General features: G+C 36.6%; 1 protein-coding gene across 6 annotated transcripts in view; it reads left to right on the forward strand.

Moving 5' to 3' along the window:
- The window catches only part of ABCG2 (ATP binding cassette subfamily G member 2 (Junior blood group)), a 120115-nt gene that overhangs the window by 61336 nt on the left and 35516 nt on the right, over nucleotides 1-23263 (forward strand). For 4 of the 6 annotated variants that reach the window (XM_019464710.2, XM_019464761.2, XM_019464747.2 and 1 more), the window contains exons 2-3: nucleotides 16350-16571; nucleotides 23027-23086. In XM_019464710.2, coding sequence (XP_019320255.2) covers nucleotides 16369-16571; nucleotides 23027-23086 — 263 coding nt within the window. In that variant the 5' untranslated portion in view covers nucleotides 16350-16368. Of the gene's footprint in view, nucleotides 1-16349; nucleotides 16572-16963; nucleotides 17007-23026; nucleotides 23087-23263 lie in introns of those variants that run through there. The other 2 variants (XM_019464754.2, XM_053901399.1) reach the window with 2 other exon arrangements.

Here is a 23263-nt window from a genome sequence, read left to right on the forward strand (position 1 = left end):
TACTTTCTGATACTACAGAATGCTGCAGGCTCAATTTGTATTTTCCATGTCTCAACCCTGGAATCAACCATTTCTCCGAGACATGGGTTCCTCTTTTGGAGAATGTTATTAGAAACCACCATCTGGGCACTAGCTATGTTATTGGGGTTACTCTGGGCTTTTTAAGTTTAATAGATTTGTGACCTAGAAGTGCATGTTTACAAAAAGAATAATGCCTTCAATTTCAAACATTATAGAGGACCTCACTGTAGTTGCCAGTTTGGGTTTAGTCTCATGGGAAATACATAAAATTTTTAGGGTTCAGAGTTTTTTAAAAGTTCCTAGTTTTTCTCAAATGATGACCTGTAAGTGCTTAGAAAACAAACACAGTGAACACGTGAACTTTTATTTATTAGGCTCTGGTAAGAAAGCAGGATTTTTGTTTGTTTGTTTTGTTTTTTTAGTTCTGTAGCTTAAAGATATGCATAGGTCATATCTTTGTGATGTGCAAATGTCTTTAAAGAAGTTATGAAGAGAGTAGAGGGTTAACTTTCAGTGGGATCAGAGGGAGTCCTAGGGGTGTTGTCCTGTGATAAGTAGAGGCAGTGCACCAGAAAGATAGGAGATGGATAAAAGATGAGAAAGATAGGTGGATGTGAAGACAGTGCCAGTGTTGGGAGCATGCAGGACTAAGATAGTAGGAAGGACAAGATCATTAGGGGAGAGAAGGTCAAGGGGCTAAAAATTCACTGTAGCTGCCAAGATCCTAAACTTTACAATAGTGTATGACAGTGTCAATCCATAAATGCCTCTTGGAAAACAGTTTATATTTGGATGCTCAGTCAAATGTGGGTCTGTAGCGTTTTGTTAAAAAATAAAAGAATAATACATTATTGCATGATGAAGACCCCAAGACACTGGGGGTGGGGGATTGTCATCCACAAGTCTTACTTATGGTTCTCAGGTTTTTTTTAAAGATTTTATTTTTAAATAATCTCTATACCCAATGTGGGGCTCAAACCCTTAACTCCGAGATCCAGGGTCACACGCTGTACCAGCTGACCCAGCCAGGTGCTCCTCACTCTGTTTTTAACCAAAGGTAGCTATCTCTCTCTCAGCTATCTCACAGGCATCTAAAACTTAACTGCACTGAACAGAGTCTTTGAGGTTTTTTTAAATTTTTAAAAAAATTTTTAATGTTTATTTATTTTTGAGAGAGAGAGACAGAGTGTGAGTGGCGGAGGGGCAGAGAGAGAGGGAGACACAGAATCTGAAGCAGGCTCCAGGCTGTGTCAGCACGGAGCCTGATGTGGGGCCCAAATCCACAAACCACGAGATCATGACCTGAGCCCAAGTTGGACACTTAACTGATTGAGCCACCCAGGCGCCCCGAGTCTTTGAGTTTTTGATGTCCCCTCTGTCATTACCCAGCTCATCTCCTTGTCCAAGTATGTTTTACCTAGTTTCTGCACTAGCCACCTAATGGCCCTTGCTGCTGCATTTGCCACACAGTGCTGCCAGAGTGGTCATTTAAAAACATAGTTAGATCTGTAGTCCTGCTTCTAAGGCCTCAGTGGGGTCTAATTGGTTGTACAGACCTTCCATGATGGGGTCTCTTCCTCTCTGGCTGATCTTGTCCTTCATGCCATGTTTCCCAGATCACTCTGCTGTGATGCTGTGGGGGCCTAGAGTGCCAGACTGGGATTGTTTCCTTGTCCTGAAGACTTCAGCGATCTGATTCTAACTCTCTGTTACTGAGTAGCCTTTGGACCTGAATATAGTGTCAACATTGGATGGTTCAAAGTGGATGTGTCAAATCAGATAACATTAAAATCCATTGATTGATACTTTCGAAATGCAAGGGATGATTTATGGAAGTTAAAATTCAGATTTTAAGTTCCCTTTCTAACAGTGCTCAGTACCCTGCTAGCTTCTGCTTTCTGTCCATTCATAAGTTTTGTAATGATCACCTGACAGTGACTTGAGACTCCTAACTCCTTGTCAGGATTTAATCTCTTGGCATTATAGTAAATGTTTGCAGGAGGTATGTGCTTAGATAGCATGTCCTTATGCCTATGAGGCAGAGTTGAAAACTCTCCATTTACTAGTATTATCCCTAGGAAAAAAATGTAAGAGGACGGCACTGAATTCTTGACCTGAGGCTACTCTGGCTTCTCCCAGCATGAGCAATAGTTATGACTGTGGACAGGTGTCTGGCTGAGAACTTTAGAATTAACTTGTGTGCTTTTCTTATCTATGTGCAGTTTCCATTGTGTTATGCATTCCGCTTATAGTAGACTATCAGATTATGAGTGTAGTAAAGAGTAAAATAGAGAAGAATGGTATTTTAAATGCAGGTTATCATTCTTATAATAGATATGCCAGCATCTATGGCAGGAGACTGTTTAAACTTTTTAAAAAAGTAAAAATGTGGCTTCACTAGTTGGAAAACCATAAGAAGAGAGTAAAGATGACACAGGTAAACCGCCAGAAAAGGGACAGCTGAAAAGTGGAAAAGAATCTCATTAAAGCCCCTCAGTCATGTGTGAAAGAGCTTTTCCACCTGGCTAAGGGACATAATCAAGCCAGATAACAGAGTAGGCTGGGTTCAGGTGAATTTTTAAGCCATTTGGATACTTCTTTTATTTTTATTATATTGTTATACCCATTATCAACAGTGTATTTATAATTCAATTCATATTTTGTGTATCTGGTTGTAAATTTTATATCATCTAATTTCACACTTAATATAAATCCATTTGATTTGAATATGGTGATGTGTGTGTATGTGCTGTGTGCACACTTTAGTTCTATGGGCCTTGGGAAACTGACTTTACAAATATCATATATAGACATAAATGTGTAAGGCTTATTTTTTTGCACAGTAATATATACATGCCTCTTGTTTATTAAATCACTGGTTTCAATGTTACGTTAAGGTATTTGCAGACGAATTTCAGAACAGAATTAAAATATTGTTAAAATTGCAGCTTAATAAATGTTTTTGCAGTGGGTCTAGGACACAGAAAGGGATAAGAACCCAATTAGGACCAGCAGATGCTCTGGAAGAAAGGAAGCAGCAGCAAGTTGGGAAGACGATTTTTGTGATAAGGAAATCTAGAGGTGATTTAGGTTGTTTTTTATATATAAAAGAAGATAAGGCTAATTCACTGGTAGCAACACATATGCTCAGAAAGCTTCTGAACATAGGGAAATATTAATGTTTACTTGGAAGCAGTTTCTTTTGGTGACCCATCTAAACTCAGTATATGATATTAACTGGAGACCCAGCACTTTGAAGTTAACATGGTACTGAGGTTGTTGTATTTTCTTTATTTTATGATCATTACTATATATTTTTTGTTTCATCTTGGAGTAATGCATTGTTCCAAATGGTGTTAGAAATAAAAAGTTTGTTGTTGTTGTTGTTGTTGTTGTTGTTGTTGTTGTTGTGTGTGTGTGTGTGTGTGTGTGATGTGCTTTAGCTGGATGGTATGCCTAGGTTATACCTGTCTAATCTCTTGATTTGTGACTCAGGAGAATTTCTGAAGCCAAGCCGTCTCTCTGAGGAAGATTGTTGGAATCCTAATGAGGAACTGAGCAGCTTCTAGACAGTATGAATCACAAACTTAATCCTATCACAATGAAGGCGCTTTGTGTGCACACCCTTCTAAAATGTGATTGTATTGATAAGTTTTAACCATCTGCCTTGTATGGGCATAGATTATCTTTCTTGGGCACTTTAGTTCCAGTTGGTGCCTTTTATTAGTAGAAAAATCTCAAAAAATCTCTTAAAAATTTCCATCTTGAGCCAATGTCCTATTTAGATTTGGTATGTTATTTGATTGTCTTAATAAGTCTTAGGAAAGGATTAGTGGCTTCCTCAGTGCTAAACATTAAATGAGGATGACTGTAGAAGTGATTGCTGGCATTAGAACTGGCATATTTTGGCTTCTGAAGACATGGGGAGATAGCTTAAGAAGTTTATAAAGTCAAGATGTAAAGTTTATAGATTACTTGTACCTTATACCTTTGCTTTCACTGCTTTAAGAGAATAGGATTTTGGCTAATTATTACCATTCATTGTGTTCACAGATTAAAACTAAGCTATTTACCTTTAATTTCCTGAGTGCCAGTCTTTAGGTGTTTTCCTACTTTACCAGTTACCAAAATTGAATGGAGTGTTATACATGTGATGACAATAGAGCAGATTCTGGGTGCAGAAACAATTACTCAGCTCTTCCTTTGTTTTTTAGCTGTTTTACTATGATATGCCTAGGTTGGTTTTCTTTTATTTATCCTGCTTTGATGTTCCTCGAGCTTCTTCAGTTTGTGGCTTGAGAACCTCATCAGTTTTAGAAAATACATGGTTAGTATTTCTTAAAATGTTGATTCTACTACAGTTTTTCCACTTTGAGGTCTCCAGTTACATGTATGCCAGACCTTTTTCATCATATCCCATATATTTCTTAGACTCTTTTATGTAGGTTTCATCTTTTTCAATCTGGAGGACCTCCCTCCACACACACACACCATATTGATAATTTTCATCCATGTTTCAAACTAGATGTTTGCTGCATATGAGTCTACCAATTCCACTAATTCTCTTTTCTAATCTGTGTCTAAACTGTTATTAAACTCATCTATTGATTTTTTTGTTTTTCGATATAGATTCTGGTTCTTTGGTGATAATATCCTTTTATTCATTTTCTTAAACATATTACTCAGTTATTTTAATGTCAATGTCTGATGATTCTAGTCTGCATTACCTGTGGGTCTATTTCTATTTTCTTGTTTTTAGAACATTAGGTTCTGTTAACTGGCATGTCTGGTAATTTTTTATTGAAAATTTGGATGATGATGTCTTTCAGAGCGGATTTAACTTTCTCCTTGCAGACAAATCAAGTATGAATGGATCAGTAGAAGTTGGTCTATTTCTGGGTTGCCTGTATTCCTGCGGCATAGCCTTCCTGGGACCTGAAAAGCTTGGGGATTCCAGCTGATAACTTGCAACTCCAAAGTTTACCTTCTTAGCCCTGGGAGCTATTAACACAAAATGAACAAACCTTTTTAAAAATTTCAGAGAGTCTTCATTTGGCTTTGGATTCAGGGTAATGCTGGCCTCATAGAATGAGTTTGGAAGTTTTCCTCCATTTATATTTTTTGGACTAGTTTGAGAAGAGTAGGTATTGGTTCTTTTTTAAATGTTTGGTAGAATTCCTCTGTGAAGTCATCTGACCCTGGACTTTTGTTTGTTAGAAGATTTTTGATTACTGATACAATTTCTTTGCTGGTTATCAGTCTGTTCAAATATTTCTATTTCTTCCTGTTTCAGTTTTGGTAGTTTATATGTTTCTAGGAATTTACCCATTTCTTCCAGATTGCCCAATTTGTTGGCATATAATTTCCATAATATTTTCTTATAATTGTTTGTATTTCTGTGGTATTAGTTGTGATTTCTCTCTCATTCATGATTTTATTTATTTGGGTCCTTTCTCTTCTTTTTGATATGCGTTTATCAATTTTATTAATTTTTTCAAAGAATCAGCTCCTGGTTTCATTGAACTGTTCTACTGTTTTTTTGTTTGTTAGTTTGTTTTTGGTTTCTAAATATCACTTATGCTCTAATCTTTATTTTTTCCCTTATTCTGCTGGTTTTGGGCTTCATTTGTTGTTCTTTTTTAGCTTTAGATGTAAGGTCAGGTTGCTTGAGATTTTTCTTACTTTATGAGGTAGGCTTGTATTGCTATGTACTTCCCTCTAATGACCTCCTTTGCTGCATTCCAAAAGTTTTGGACCATTGTGTTTTCATTTTCATTTGTTTCCATGCATTTTTAAAAAATTTCTTCTTTAATTTCCTGGCTAACCCATTCATTATTTAGTAGGATGTTGTTAACCTGTATGTGTTTGTGGTCTTTCCAAAATTTTTCACGTGGTTGACTTCAAGTTTAATGGCTTTGTGATTAGAAAATATCTATGGTATGATCTCAATCTTTTTGTTGAGGCCTGATTTGGAAGTTAATATATGATCTATTCTGGAGAATGTCCCATGTGCTTTTGAAAAGAATGTGTATTCTGCTGCTTTAGGAGGGAATGTTCTAAATATATCTGTTAAGTCCATCTGGTCTGGTGTGTCATTCAAAGCCATTGTTTCCTTGTTGATTTTCTGCTTAGTTGATCCATTGCTGTAAGTGGGGTGTGAAAGTCCCTACTATTATTGTATTGTAATCAGTGAATTCCTTTATGTTTGTTATTAATTGTTTTATATATTTGGGTTCTTTCAAGATGGGGGCATAAATATTTATCATTGTTAGATCTTCTTGGAGTGTCCCCTTTATTATGATATAATGCCCTTTTTCATCTCTTGTGACAGTCTTTAGTTTAAAATCTAGTTTGTCCACTAAAAGAGAGAACTACACGCCAATATCCCTGATTAACATGGATGCAAAAATTCTCAACAAAATACTAGCAAATTGAATCTGACAGTACATTAAAAGAATCATTCACCACAATCAAGTGGGATTTATTCCTGGGTTGCAAAGGTGGTTCAATTTTTGCAAATAAATCAACTGGATACACCACATTAATAAAAGAAAGGATAAGAACCATATGATCCTCTCAAATGATGCAGAAAAGGCATCTGATACAGTACAGCATCCATTCTTAATAAAAACCCTCAGCAAAGTAGGGATAGAGGGAACATACCTCAACATCATAAAGGCCATATACAAAAACCCACAGCTAATATCATACTCAATGGAAAAATACTGAGAGCTTTTCCTCTAAGGTCAGGAACAAGACAGGGATGTCCACTCTCACCACTGTTATTTAGTACTGGAAGTCCTATTTTCATCAATCAGGCAACAAAAAGATATAACAGGCATCCAGATTGATAAGGAAGAAGTACAACTGTCACTATTTGCAGATGGCATGACACTATATAGAAAATCCAAAAGATTCTGATAAAAATTTGCCAGAACTGATACACAAATTCAGTAAAGTCACAGGATACAAAATCAACATACAGAAATGGAATGGAAGCAGGCAGCAGAAACCTGATGGGTTTTTCTGCTTTATAGTTAACATGTCTCTGGTGATCCTTTTGAGTGGCCGATAGAGCAAAGGCACTAATATTGTGTATATATATATATATATATATATATATATATATATATGGCAATTTCTCTAAAGTTTATCGTAAGTTGTTCAGCTTCAGTTTGCAGGACTTCAGGAAGAAGGGCAGTTTTAGTTCTTAATGATTTTAAGATAAAAGAATGGGAGAAGATAGGAAGCCTTAGTTTGGAGAGATAGCTCCAAATAGCCAGATAGTCAAAGAAACCAGAATTCAGGATCCAGCCCAGTTTTATAGGCAAACAGCAAACCCTCAAAGATAATTAATCAGAACTAGAATCTAACATCTATAAAGGTGTGTTTTTGAAATATAACCTTTCTCTCTAAAGTCACCTTCATTCCTGTCAAAAATAGCCCAATAAAGACTAATTTGTTTGTAAAATAAGTCCAGTTTTAACAAACTTGGCCTAATTATTTACCTAAGTATTTACATAAGTATTTATAGCAGGAATAGTAATTGAATATATAGATTCTTTTAAACCTGTTTTGTTGGAACTTTTGTAATGAATTTCAGTTTGAACCTTTGACATTTTTTAAGGCCAAGAGTGAAACCAAATACTTGCCATAAGATTCTACTATAATACCTATAGATTTGGGTGAATTCCTGTCTTCTTGAGGTCCCCCACATTTCCTGAGGTTCGTGCTTCTGTCAGGAAGTGATATTCTTTACTCGCCTGGTAAAGCTGCTGGGAACTCTGTAAGCACGGTATCAGGCCAACACCTCCTAGGGGCTTTATTGGCTCCATAAAGTCAATTTCAGTTCCTTAAAGCTGTCTGGTCATATCTGAGTCTACACATGTGTCTCTCAAATATGACATTCCAGTCAGAGCCTTGGTAATATAACCAGTGTTTCCAATGGTGTCCTGTAACAAGGAGAACAGATTCTTATTGTACTTTTGCAAATAATTATAATTGCCATGAAAGCAAGAATAATTATTGAGAGTTTCTAAATTCTGGAGGGTTCAGGTAGGGAGAAAAGATAAATGTTTTTATGTGTTCACAAAGGAATATTTTATCATATTTTTGTAAATCATAGATATTTTAAGAGAAGAAGTTTCCTTAAATCTGGAAGAGCAGAGAACCAGCAGTTTTAAACTACAGTTGTAAAAACTATAATCATTTTTTCTTAATTCACTTAGTCCCATGTTATTAATTTCTGTTTTGTTTGAGTGCAGTTTTTTTGGTTAGTCCTGGAAATTCTTAGTTTAGTTTTGTGATCTTAAGGGCATCAAAAAACTATATTTGTCAAAAGTCCTTTTTGTGAATCTCCTTGAAGATGAAACAGATTTTGTAAGAGCATCAGACAATAACTATAAATGACAAAAGACTCAAAGATGGAGATGGTTAAAGGTCTGATGAAAGTTCATTATAATACAGTTGACAAGGAAATCCAGTTATTTCTGTGACACATAACAGTTTAATGTTTCAATAATTGGAATTTGAAGTGATGACATTATACCAGGACATATTAAAACTTTAGGAATTTTCTATAATTTCTGGAACAGTTATATAGCATTTACCCACATAATACAATCTAAGAAGGTTTATCATTATTTGTTTGACAGTGCTTCCCATGTAACTTAACATCCAAATAAACAAGGCTAAAGTTTTTGTGAAAAACTTTATTTAGAATTTAAAGTTTTGGGAAGTTTGTTAAAAATATCAAAAAGTTCGAAAGCACATGCCTAAATAGGATTACAGATCATTACAAAACTTAAGTTTTAAGTTTTAACCAAAATGGCACTAAGAGATTCTATAGAAGATTAAATAATTCTTAGCAAAACTCAGCTCCTTTAATATTGACAAGTTTTAGTTTTCTTTGGTAATTAGAGACCTGATAAAAACAAATATAGAAACCCTTGTTTTTCTAAGCAGATAAAGAAAAAAAATGTTGTAATTTCTTATCAAGAGCAGATCAATAATCTAAGTAAGTCTTATCTTTTTAACAGAGAGAAAAACCAAATTTTAATTTTATACTGGTGTACTTTTTTTCATTTTAGGTTTTTATTTCAATTCCAGTTAGCTAAGCATCTAGTATTATATTAGTTTCAAGTATACAATGTAGTGATTCAACAATTCCATACATCACCCACTGCTCATCACAAGTGCCCATCACCTATTTAATCCATCCTCCCTAGCCCTCTCTCCTCTGGTCAATATCAGTTTGTTCTCTCTAGTGAAGAGTCTGTTTCTTGATTTGTCTCTCTCTCTCTTTTTCCCCGTTGCTCATTTGTTTGGTTTCTTAAATTCCACATATGAGTGAAAACCTATGGTATTTGTCTTTTTCTCATGGACTTATTTTGCTTAGCATGAAACTCTATAGTTTCGTCCATGTCATTGCAAATGGTAAGATTTCATTCTTTTTATGGTTGAATAATATTCCTGTGTGTGTGTGTGTGTGTGTGTGTGTATATATATGTGTGTATATATATATATATCATATTTATCTATTCACCAATTAATGGATACTTGTAAATAGCATTGTTTTTTAAATTTCTCTTTCTGTTGCTTAATTATTGGTGTATAGAAATGCAACAGATTTCTGCACATTGGTTTTGTGTCCTGTGATTTTACTGAATTCATGTACTACTTCTAGCAGTTTTTTGGTAGAGTCTTTTGTTTTTCTATATACAGCATCATGCCATCTGCCAATAGTAAAAGTTTAACTTCTTCCTTACAGATTTGGATGCCTTTTATTTCTTTTTGTTGTCTGCTGTTGTGGCAAGGATTTCCAGTACTATGTTGAAAAAAAGTGGTGAGAGTTGGACATCCTTGTCTTGTTATTGATCATAGGGGAAAAGGTCTCAGTTTTTCTCCACTGAGTATGTTAGCTGTGGGTTTTTTGTATATTGCCTTTACGATGTTGAGGTATGTTCCCACTATCCCTGTACTTTGTTGGGAGTTTTTCTCATGAATGGCTGTTGTACTTTGCCAAATGCTTTCTCTGTGCCTATTAAAATGATTATATGGTTCTTATCTTTTCTTTTATTGATGTGATGTATCATGTTGATTGATCTGCAAATGGTGAACCACCAGGAATAAATCCCACTTGATCATGGGAATGATTTTTTTTAATGTATTGTTGAATTTGGTTTGATAGTATTTTGTTGAATATTTTTGCATCTATGTTCATCAGGGAAATTGTCCTGTACTTCTCTTTTTTGTGTGGTGTCTTTATCTGGTTTTGGTATCAGGGTCATGCTGGCCTCATAGACTGAATTTGGAAGTTTTCTTTCCTTTTCTATTTTTTGGAATAGTTTGAGAAGAATAGGTATTAACTCTTCTTTGAATGTTTGGTAGTATTTACCTGTGAAGCCTGATCTGGGACTTTTGTTTGTTGGGAGATTTTTGATTACTGATGCAGTTTCTTTGCTGGTTATCAGGTCTGTTCAAATTTTCTATTTCTTCCTGTTCCGTTTTGGTAGTTTATGCATGTCTAGGAATTTATCCATTTCTTCTAGGTAGTCCAATTTGTTGGCATACAATTTTTCATAATGTTCTCTTATAATTGTATTTATGCGGTGTTGGTTGTGATTTCTCCTCTCTCATTTGTGATTTTATTTATTTGAGTCCTTTCTCTTTTTTTGTTAAGTGTGGCTAGAGGTTTACCAATTTTATTATTTTTTTTAAAGAATCAGCTCATTCTATTGTTTTTTTAGTTTCTATATCATTTCTGTCTGCTCTAATCTTTATTATGTTCTTCCTTCTGCTGCTTTTAGGTTTTGTTTGTTGTCCATTTTCTATACAAGTTTACTTTTAAACTTGTTTATTCTGAGCATAGTCATTCCTGACCATGCATCAAATTCTTTTCCCCTTCACAGACCTTCTACAACTTTCCTTTTCTTTTCGACTTTGCCGTAAGCTTTCCCTCTGTAAAACAATCAGTCTTATTTTAGGACAAAATTATTTTTTTTCTCTCAACAAAAATGTATTCTCATTCCTTATATCTTTCTTGCACATCTTCTACTTTCCTACATACAGAGTTGCTTTCTTTGTCATTTCCAGCAGTCTCCATTACATTTAGCAGAATTTTCACTCTTAGAAACCTTAGTCTTCAGTGAAAACTAAGTAGTTAGGATTTTGAACTGTTACACTAGAATTCTTTACATTGGCAAATTTATGAACACATTTCAGTTTTTGGAAACGTGTTTTTTTCATAGTATAATTTTCAATAAAGGATAAAATCATTTAGCAGCAGATCTAAGTATTTTTAGTTTCTCGGTAATAATACAAAAGCAGAAAAGCCTTGTTTAGTAATAAATGTTTCCGGATTTTATCTTACTTGGAAAATTAGATACCCAATGAATTCAACCCAATTTTTCATTTAGCCTAGCAAAAGTTTTAACTTACCAGAGATTTTGAAAGCTATAAACCTTTTTATGTATTTAACCTATTTGCTTTTAACAATTACCCATGAGAACTTCATGAGACAGACAAAATCCAATAGCATTTTAAGTTATTTTTGCTGACAAATTACAACAGATAGAACACGAATTGAATAAATTCCGGTAGAATAAAAGCTGATTATTATATTTTATATTGATAACTGCAAAAACGTGTCTATTTTAATTAAAGCAGCCACCTTGAGTTAGCTTTAATACCGAATACGTTGCACCTGTGTTCACTTGAAAGTCAATCAGTTTGTTCCTGTTCTCCACTGTCAGTTTTACCTGGGGCTTCTGTGGGGAAGTCTCAAGTGAGTGGTTTAAGTCCAAGGGAGCCCTCGGGCCTCTTCATGCTGATTTGGAGCTGCTCCAGTTTGGACCTTCATAAGGAGGGGGCCCAATAGCTTGCGGTGCTTTGTGCTCCTCGACAGTGACGGTAGGATGAGCAGGAGTGGATAGCGCACGAGGCCTTGGTGTAGGAGCCGCCTGTGTGCGAGACCCGGATGGTGGTACAGTAACAGGACGGGGCGGAGGCGGCAGGAGTGCTGCTGGCAAGGTCAGACGCATAGTCAAAGTTTGGACTAACTTTACTTTATCTCCGTCTCCTGTATTTTCCTCCTGCAGAACCGGCTTTTTTTCTCTGCTTGCTTTTCAGGCCACTGGAGGAGGTGGAGGAGCAGGCAGTGGGTTGGTTAGGCATTGGTCCTGGTGTTTGTGTTTAAGAGGTGTTTTTAGGATTTGCGGTGTCTGCCTGTCTTGCTCCCTTTTTCTTCATTTTTTATGACTATTGAGAAGTGGGTCAGGTATCTTAAGTCTTTGTCTATCCTTATTTCTTTGGCCCATCAGTTGGGTTCCTTGCTGTGAGGCATCTTTATTATGGAGTAACGTAAAAGCCAGAATGTAGGGAATTTTATTCCAGATCATGTGAACTTGAAAAACATTTGAGTTATTTTTATCTTTCTGAGTTCTAGAATGCCCAGTTTCTAGAGCTCTTGCTTTTAAACTAATTAAATAGAACTCCTTTACAGATTAATTTTAGCAATACCAATTGGAGGTAGAGAAAATACCTCATCTGTAACGCATATAGACATTTACACAAACAAGGTGCACACATAATTAGCCTCTGTTTCAGTAATATTTGTGGAGAGGACATCTAAGACCCAACTTCCAAATATCCTCCTTTTATTAAAACAAACCTGATTGCAAGACAGCAGGATACTTTCTGGATCCATTAACTAGTTATTTTCCATTTCCAGTAAGAACTCGGTCGGTTTTGTCCAAAGATATGAAACGCTACAGCAACGAACAAACCGAATGAAGCCCAGAGTACCTTTGTGAGGGTTGGGTCCTCCCCCAAAGCCAGGGGTTCACTGGTTACACCAAATGGCTCCCTAGTTTCTAGCTGCTTGGTCTTATAGCTGGCTTTCTCTCATAGTGTACACAAGAAAACTAATCCAGACATGTCGAAGAACTGCATTTGGGATTTGAGACTCAGGTTATCCTTAAATTTCCCCATTAGTAAGCACTTGCCGTGTGTAGGCTCCACATGTATTGTACGTACAGCCTGCCAGAGTTTCCTGTGGGTGGTTGTTGGTTTTCCAGCAGCGTTAGGCTTTTGAAGCACGGTTCCCCATTCGTTTTAGTTTCAGTTTTATTTGTAGAATAAGGCTTGACTAAGATCTAAGGATATCAAGTGTGGTGGGTTGAGAGGGTGCTGCTTGTGAGAGTTACTTCCAAGGACCGTGATACACCTTCTGATGTCTCTGGATTTCTCTCAGTGAGGTAAAAACCATCGAAGGGGCTGGGAGCACTGGATGATCTGTCTTTATGTCTGTGTCCCTGGACCATCCAATCATTAATTACCTTATTAGATGGAACATTCCTATGGGACCCCTGCAGGTCTTGAGGAATATCCTCTGACACTTCCATTACAGGCTTTCAGTCATCTGAAAGGATCATTTGGCCAGAAGTAGCAAATGTCCTTGCTGCTTAGAGCTGAGTGATTCGGTCTCTCATATTTCTAACCAGAAAATTTACTCAAGCCTTACACTGAAGGTCTAGCAATTAGTATAATGCCAAATTCAAACATCCAGCCCATCAATTCCAACCCCTGTAGGTTATTCCCACCTGAGATCATTCCTGTAACTCTCAACAGCTTGAATAAAAGTCAGGACCATCAACTCAAATTGAGGAGGTGCAGATATCAGGAGAACTCACCCGATATATCTATGAGGTGCTGGGAGTTCACAGGGGTACCTGTGCTGGTACCCAGCGCCTGAGTTGCTCGGAGGTCTTGCGAGAGTTTCTCTAATATCCTGTCCTTCTATGCCAAGTAACATTGATGCAAAATGAACAAATCTTTTTAAAATTTTTAAAGAGAAAAGGAAAGACGAGCCCAATTTAGCACAATAGCCCAGGATACATAATCTTGACAAAGAAGAGAGTGCTTTGGGGAAGGAACATTTGGTGCAGTGTTCTACATGTTTTTTTACATGAAGAGTTACACATCATGATGAAGAAGGGCATTCCAGAAAGTTACAGACTTTATGTTTTCAACATGTGCAAGGCTGTATGATTTTAATCTTATGGGAACCAAGAGGTTTCTTTTGTTTTTCCTATCTGTATGTTTGATGTTCCTTTTTGGTTGTTTTTTGAATGAAGCAGACATGCAATGTGTGCTCCAGACAGAGGTAGAGCCTATGCTTTGAGGTTTTGCCAAGTCATTTTGACCTTGGTGGGAAATGTAAAGTATAGCTTCCCTGAGAGCCCAGGAGCAGGGTCCACAAATGTTAAAAGTTAAAAATTTTCTTTATCATTGGCTGCTTAAATATTTGCTCAGATTTTTAGCCTCTAGCAGCTTCTTTCTGCCTGTTTTTGTTTTGTTTTGTTTTTTTTTCTGAAATTTTCCCCATGTGTCTGCAATTTGCCTTGAGAGGAAAGGGCACAGAATGCTGGGTTTGCCTTTGCATTCTCTCCTTTCCAGGATTTTGGTTCTGCAACTCCTAGCTGCTTTGGTTACTCTAATCACACAGAGCTCTTCAAATAGTTGCATGTTACATTTTATCTACTTTTACAATGTTCTCTTTGGAGGAGGCTGGGTTTGGAACAGCTGCTCCATCATAGCCAGAGAGAAAGTTCTTCATGGATAACTTTCATTTTTATTTATTTTTTAAAATTTAATTAATTAAATTTATTTTTCTTTTAGAGAGAGAGTGCGTGTGAGCAGGGGAGAGGGGCAGGTGGGGTGGGGAGAGAGAGAGATTGAGAATCCTAAGCAGGCTCTATGCTCAGCATGGAGCCTGATGTGGGGCTCCATCCCACAACCCTGGAATCATAACCTGACCCGAAATCAAGAGTCAGATGCTCAAGAGACCGAGCCACCTGGGTGCCCTGATAACTTTGATTTTTAAAAATTAAAACTGGGATGTCAACTATACTCTAACAAAACAGAACACTAAGTTGATGGTCATTTGACATTTCAAACCTAGTTCACAAGCTGTTAAGTTCATCTTAACTTTAGTCTAAATCTTTTAAATTTTTTTTTTTAACGTTTATTTATTTTTGAGACAGAGAGAGACAGAGCATGAACAGGGGAGGGGCAGAGAGAGAGGGAGACACAGAATCTGAAGCAGGCTCCAGGTTCTGAGCTGTCAGTACAGGAGCCCAATGTGAGGCTCAGACCCACAAACCATGAGATCAAGACCTGGGCCAAAGTTGGGTGCTTAACCGACTGAGCCACATAGGCGCCCCTAAACTCCATTTATAAACTTAATACTCTGTTTTTGTTCTAAATTCTATACCTGCTTCATTATTGGTTTGATTTTATTAATAGTTTTTCTACTTAATTCTAAAGCTTCCTAGAATTTAAATATGTTCACCCATCATGGAAATGATCATGTCATCTCAAACAGTTTTGGAACTTCTCTTCTTGGCTGATTGAGGGAGCATAACAGACAGGGATATAGAGTCTGGAGCAATAAATTCAGAGAAATTTCTCTTGTCCCTGACTGCCTGGATTAACTCCCTTTTTATAATAATAACTATATCAAGAACCCAAAATGAAACAACAAAAACAGGTGATGGTAATCATGTGGTCTGCCCCTAATCTTGAGATGTATCGTAATATGATTTTCAAACCAGGCAAGTCTAACTCCCACTTATCTTTTTCCTGTTTTATGAGTTTTGATTAATTTTCATTGTCTGTATTTACTTATTAGATGTTTAATTAACAACTAATTGAAGTTTATGCATTTGGAGTTGTGTCTGCCCCCCTAATATAGGTCCCATGGTTGTTCTTTTCACAATATAGCCTGTTCATTGGAAATGGAACTATTTATTGCATTGTAATTTAAAATCGACTTGTTTTTAAAGCATGTTTAATAGTGTATTTTATTGAACCCACTGTACCTAAAATATTTTTACTTAAGCATGTAAAAAAAGGACTAATCGGGTATTTTACATTCTTTTAAAAAATTTAGATCTCTATTTTTAATTTTTCTGAATAGAGCTAAAATTGACAAATACCATTACATTGGTTTCAGGTGTACAATATAATGATTTAATATTTATTTATATTGTGAAATGATCACTGTAAGTCTAGTTAACATCTATCACAAAGTCACAATTTTTTTTCTTGTGATGAGAACTTCCAAGATCTGCCGTCTTAACAACTTTCAAACATACAGTGCAGTGTTATTATCTGTAGACACCATGCTGTATATTACATTTCCAGGATTTATTTATTTTGTAATTGGAAATGTGTACCAAAATGACTTGTTTTAAGTGTACTGTTAACTGGTATTTACAATCTGATTTATCTGGACTATCAACTTATTGTTGCTTTTCCCTCTACAGAAAGGCAGAAACTCTCCAGATGTCTTCCAGTAATGACGAAGTTTTTATCCCAATGTCACGAAGAAATACCAATGACCTCCCCACGACAACCTCCAATGACCTGAAGACATTTACCGAAGTAGCTGTGTTAAGTTTTCATAACATCAACTATCGAGTAAAAGTGACGAGTGGCTTTCTTCTTGGTCGAAAAACAGTTGAGAAAGAAATATTAACAAATATCAAGTATGTTCATGAACTTGTATTAAAACAGCTTTATTGACCTACAGTGAGCTTGACAGGTTTTGCTTATTGCAAATAAAGGAATTACATTTGTGTACAACTCTATACAGACATACAGACACGTGCTTTTATTTCTTGTGGCTGAACTTGGAGTGAAGTGGTTGGATCCCATATTAGGTGTGTGGTTAACTTTAAAGGAACTGCCAAATTGGGAAAGTGGTTGCTCTATGTGTATCAACTTTTGTTTGAGAAACTGAACAATTAATGTGTCGTTTAATTATTTCTGGGTACACCCTGTGGTTTACTGAATGGGAATGGCTGTATAATTTACTGGTTCTTGGTTGTGGGGATATAATTATCATCTCTGAACTTTAGTTTTCTCATCTGTGGAACAGAGAGAAGACCTGCTATTGTACCTTATGAGCCAGACACTTTTCGGTACTTATGTCCTTTATGTCCTTTATGTCCTAGATGCAAGAGCCAGGTAGTGGAAATGACAGTATATTGTAAAAGTACTTTGGTTTTCAAATACACTTGTTTTAAATGAGTGTTCCATTTATACAGTAATTTGTACCATTTACTTAATGCTTCTCCCCATTATATAGGCAGACAGAGTCTATTTACATATAAGACAAACTATGGCTTAGCTTAAGTGATGCAGTGGAATTCCAAGAGAAATTAGGAACCAAATCAATACATTTAACTGTATTTTAGAATCCAAATCAGTACAAAACTATGGTTTTCATTCTCTTCATCCAGGGCGAATGCATCATGTCGTGGTGGAGTGGGCGGTAGAGTGGGGAGAGAAAAATGAGCATTTATGTAGAATCTAGTTGGTCCCAGATATCTCTACTCTTTCACAAATGATAGCCATCAGGGTTTTAATGTTTTTCTGATGTCTACAGAAGTGAGCTTGATTTTTCCTGTCTGTGGAGGGGGGAGTGAGTCTAGGTATGCTCAGACAGCATAGTCTGTTTGTTTAATAGGGGCAATAACTACTCCTAGACAAAGAAAGTAACTTTTTCGGGCTCTTTTATCTGTGGGCAGGGAGACTCTGGGGATCTGAGATCGACGGGGTTACCAGGAGGCCAGGTGCTTTGTAGGATTAGATAGAACTTTGTCCATGGAGTAATACCTACTGTCAAGCTTACTTCCTTGTTGCTTTTGTGTGTTAGTTGAGAAACCCTGAGTAGGAAAATAAGAGAGGAATGGTAGATGCAAAGTTTCCTTTCTGAAAAGCTGATAATTTTTTTGTGGAACATCATAATCAAGAAAATGTTGGTCATGTGGTGCCTGGATGGCTCAGTCAGTTGAGTGTCTAACTCTTGATTTCAGCTCAGCCCACGATCTCACTGTTTGTGGGTTTGAGCCACATGACCGGCTCTGCACTGACAATGTGGAGCCTCCTTGGGATTCTCTCTCTCTCGCTCTCTCTGTCCCTCCCTCACTTGTGCTCTCTCTCTCTCAAAAATAAATAAATAAACTTAAAAGAATTAATACTCAAAAAAGAAAATGTTGGTCACTTCAGATTTTGTGCTAAGTGGAAGGTAACAAAGGACCTGAATATGTGCAGGTTGAATAGATTTAAAATGCGTGCTGTGCAAGCATATATTTATCTTGCTTATGTTTTAAAACTACTAGATTTAGTAACTTGGTACTGTAAAAGTGTCATCTGTTCAAGGCTTCATAAAGTTTTATGGTTCACTGGTATGCATTTCAGCAATGGATGAGTTCATCCTTGCGTGCAGAACTAGGTTCATAAAAACTCAGTCAAATCTTGTAATTCTTTATAATTTTATAGTTAAAAGGACAGGTGGGATTGGTTTCCTTGTTTACTCACATGTCTGGTTTAGGGATCACTGAGAAAGGTCATCCCTGTTTTTGCTGCAGTGATTCTTATGTTTCCCCTATCTGTTGATTTCAACTAAGTAGAGTTTCTGGGATGGGGAAAGATTGCTTCCATAAACCTAATTTTTGATTTGTGTTTGATAGCACTGCCATCATTCACAGTAGTAACTGTATTTCAAGAAATCTGATGAGAATCTTGAGTTTTGTTTTTCCTTTGGACATTTTGTAATCTCATTTGTAGATCTAAGTAACTAGAACCTGATTTCCTCTGTCGGGGGAAGAAGACAAAACAAAATCTGACTATTAGCATTCAAAAAGGTAAGATTTTACTTCCTCATGAAAAACCTTTTTGTTACACTTAGTTTGTCCCCATATCCAGTATTTGGGCTTTCCTTCACGAAGGTTGAAGATCTATGGAAAAAATAGTCCATACCAGTAGATGTGTGGATATTTTTTAATCTCCAGGGAAATTTGTTATACTGTTTCAGGGTTTTTTTAATTTATAATTTATTTTGACATAATTTTAAAAAGTTTTGAGGTTTATTTTTCAAAGACAGAGAGAGACAGAGCTTGAGTGGGGGAGAGGCGGAGAGAGAGGGAAACAGAATCCAAAGCAGGTTGCAGGCTCTGAGCTGTCAACAAAGAGCCTGATGTGGGGCTTGAACTCATGAACTGTGAGATCATGACCTGAGCCAAAGTCAGATGCTTAACTGACTGAGCCACTCAGGTGACCCTATTTTGACATAATTTTAAACTTAAACCTTGCACTTTTTACTCAGATGCCCCACCTGTCAACATTTCACTGCATTTGCTCGTTACTTTTACTCTTTATATACCCATTATCATTAGTATTTTTCTAAAAGCAAGCTGTCCATATGGTGTTTTATTATCCTTAACTCCTTTGGTGTATGCTTTCCAGAAATAAGGATCCTCTTTTATATAGCAACTCAGTCATTGTTTTGGAGCAGCCCAGGGGAAGTGCAGCCTCATAGTGAATGCAGTGGTGGGTGCTAAGGGACTGTCCGTCAACCACGCCTTTAACATACTTAACTAACCACCACATCATGTGTCTTTTGTCTCATCCAACCTGGTATTTTTCTGTCTCACCCTTGAACCTTGATTACTTAGTCATGTTGGTGTCTACCAGCCTTTTCCGCCGTAATGTTACCATTTCTACTTTGTAATTGATAAATACTATGAGGGGAGATACTCTGACATTATTCCAAAACTGTAGTCCTCATTAATCTTCAACCCACCAGCTTTAGCCCCCATTGATTCTTCCTTCCCAAGTCAGCAGTAACAATCACTATGATAGCTATCAAAAGGTGATTTTTCTGTTTTCATCCAACTCTTCAGTATGGATTAGATTGTAGTCTACTAAAAGAAAAAAAAGCTCTATTCTTCCTTTCTTCAGTCATTTCTTTATATCAGTATAGACTCATGGATTTCATATTCAATACCATTCAATAGAATTGCATTATTATCATTATTCTTCTTGATAATCTTACTGTTCCTGATTGGGTCAGTGGGAGACCTTTGCTTTTTTTACCTTGTTCTTTTGATATATTTTCTCATTTGAGTATTTTCTTGGCACAGCAAGAAGTTTCAGACTCCCTGAATACTTACCCTGCTTCAGACCTGGAATTAGCTGTTGTTCCTTTTCATGGAGGATGGTATTTATAAACCAAGATCTGGGTGTTTGGAATGTTCGTTGCCATTGGGATGTCATAGCTTCTAGGCCTTCTCAGTGGGTAGACCTAGGGAATATATATATATATATATATATATATATATATATATATATATATACACATACATGTACCTAAAGCTTTCTATATCTGTGTATATAGATTAAAACTCATGACTTCTCAGTAATACCTTCAATTCTAATTTTATACCTAGGGTTCTTTCTACATTTCTATCTTTATAAAATATCTCAAAAAATAAAAAACCTGGTTCTCATTATCCTTAATATACTTACTGATTTGCTTACTTTTCTTATTCCTTAATATAAGTAATTACCCTGCCCTCTAGCTGTCACCTCTGTTCCTTCCATCTCCCTTCACAGCCTGTGTTCTGTTACAGCTGTCAAGAAGTTTTTCCTACTTCTTGACATTTTTTTAAAGTTTATTTTTATTTTTGCAAGAGAAAAAAGAGAAAGAGTGCATGTGTGGGGGGTGGGGGAGGGGGAAAGAGAGTGAAAGAGACAATCCCAAACTGACAATGCAGAGCCCGACATGGGGCTCAGTCTCACGAACTGTGAGATCATGACCTGAGCTGAAATTAAAAGTCAGACGCTTAACCAACTGAGCTCCCCAGGTGTCTTTTGACATTTGTTTTTATTGAAAACTTTTTTTTTTTTTTAGCTTTCCTGTAAGTAACTGTCATTTATAAAAATGTAGAGACTCATTTATTCAATACATTTTAAGTGTCTATGAGGTGCTTGACATTGTATATGATGTTAGTGACACAGTTATGTCCTCTGTTCCAGAAACCTTCTAGTCTAATGGTGGATTCATACAAGTAGAGCACTTTACTCTTTAGAGGGACAGATAGGGGGATTAGAAGACACCATGAAAGCCCCTAATCCTAAATTGGAGGCCCAGGGGAATGAGAGAGAGAGTGAAGAGTGTGTGTGTAGAACAAGGTAGGGAGGGAAGGTAGCTCCAAGCAGTGGGAATGGCATGGACCTCTTCATAAAATGAGAACAGAGGATTAACCATTATGCACTAAAATGTGATAGATGTGACATGAATCCTTTAGCTAGGTTTCATTTGATGTATTCAATGATCTACCCATTGTACCACTGTGCTGCATGCTATGGTGGGGTGGGGGGTGACACAAGATTGCACCATCTTGTTGACAAAGTTTTACAATACAGTGAGGGAGATTTTCCTGCATGTACATGCTGTAAAGCAGTAAATAAGGGTGGGAAATGAGTTCGGAGGGATGATAGTAGAGTGGAGGGCAGGGTGGGGAAACAAGGGGATTGTAGACCATAAACCAGAACAAACGTCAACAGACTTTCTATAAAGGGCCTTATAGTAAATATTTTCATCTTTATGGGCCATACATCTGTGTTGCAAATAGTCAATTCTGTCACTGTAGTGTGAAAGCAGCCATGGACGTAAATGAATGAGTGTGGCTCTGTTTCAATGATACTTTGTTTATGAAAACAGAAAACAGGTGACCAGCTCTTTTTTGCTGGCCCTTGGACTGTAAACTCCAGGAGGCCTAGGACTTTGTTCTATTCTCTGTCCCATGTCCTAGAAGAGTGTCTTGTACATACGTAGTAGTCACTGGATAATTGTGTTGAATGAATGGAGGGAGAATTAGCCACTGCTCCCAACTGGAACTCTTTCTTGCATTTGTGGTTGTATGTTATTGTTGTTTTCTGTAATGCTAGGGTTTAGTGCCAAAGTAAGCCCAGCTTGGGGACCTATAAAATTGTCCTAGAACATTCACATTCAATTTTGGGCTAATCATTTAGGATTAGTTGGTCTTTACTTGAGTAAATATTTTTAAAACCTGGAGATTTTTTCTGATAATGAAGTCTTAGTGAATGACAAGCTTATTTCTGGTCATTTTAGAAACAGTTACTAGGTAGCTATTAATAAAGAAGATGAATCAAGAGCTACAGATAAATGCATCTTGAAAATTCACTCAGCCAGTATGTCTTTTTACTTTTGGGGATGGGGGGAAGAGAAGAGGTCATTGAAAGAATAAGAGATTTTTCTGTTCTACAGCTTGTTCCTAGTTTACCAAACTCATTGTATTTGTGCAGTGTTTCTGTGCGAGGCACCATAGTTGAGTAACAGAGTGAAAGCTACATTTCACCCTAGCATCCACCAGCCATTTTACAGTTGTGACAACTTAAGTTGTCCCCTACAGAAAGTGGCATCTATCACTTCTACACTGAGAATTTCCCAGTCCAATTACCTGAAACTTTATAAGGAAGAAAATGATACATATTGAGAATATATATTTTACTATTTCTAATTTAGTAAAAAATTTGTGAGGGTTAAGAACGGGTGATGTGTTTTTTGTTTGTTTTACCTGTGAGGTGCTTTATTCTAGCCATTGACTTTCTACTTCAGATATATTGTTTTTTAGTCTGAGTAGATTTAAGCAGTGAGAACACTCTTACTGGGGATTCTAGAAGTCCATTGACTTGTTAATTGTGTAGAACTTGACTAAGTAGCAAATGAGGTGACTTGAAGATAATGTCACTGAACATTAGTTAAGACTAAAGGTCTTTACACTGTGTTTGGGGGGATAAATGTTAACAGAGATGTTTCACTAGACTCTGCTACTTTGAGGAAACTTGAACTTCCTTGTGTCCTTTTTCAAAAAATATAAATGATTTAGAGAAGAAGTGAAAGGAATTTAGAGGGACCCAAGCCATTTTTCTTAGATGTCTTGAGTATTGATTAACTTCGTTTGTATGTGGGACTTATGTTAATTGACAGTTCAGTGTCTTTTTCTTTTAAGAGTTGGTTTGTGCTTGTTTTTTTTTAATCACTTTCATTGAGTGTATTAAATGCAGACCCTAAATTAATAGAACCAGTTTTGAAACAAGCTATTAAATTGGTATGTCTCTGTGTTTACAGTGGCATCATGAGACCTGGCCTCAATGCCATTCTGGGACCCACAGGTGGAGGCAAATCTTCGTGAGTATAATAATATAAGTCAGCTTTTTCTTTGCAGTTTAAATGTGCTTTTCAAGATTATTTTTACATGAGCATGTATTTGTTGAGCATTTGCAGCCTATCTAGTCTGGTTCTAGGCTCTGTGGGTAACATGCAATAGTGCTAGCTTGTGGTTGTTTCAAGGACCGGGAAATCTTA

The sequence above is a fragment of the Panthera pardus genome, unplaced genomic scaffold (assembly GCF_024362965.1).
Source record: "Panthera pardus isolate Hobbes unplaced genomic scaffold, ASM2436296v1 HiC_scaffold_13, whole genome shotgun sequence".
In the NCBI taxonomy this organism is placed as follows: domain Eukaryota; kingdom Metazoa; phylum Chordata; class Mammalia; order Carnivora; family Felidae; genus Panthera; species Panthera pardus.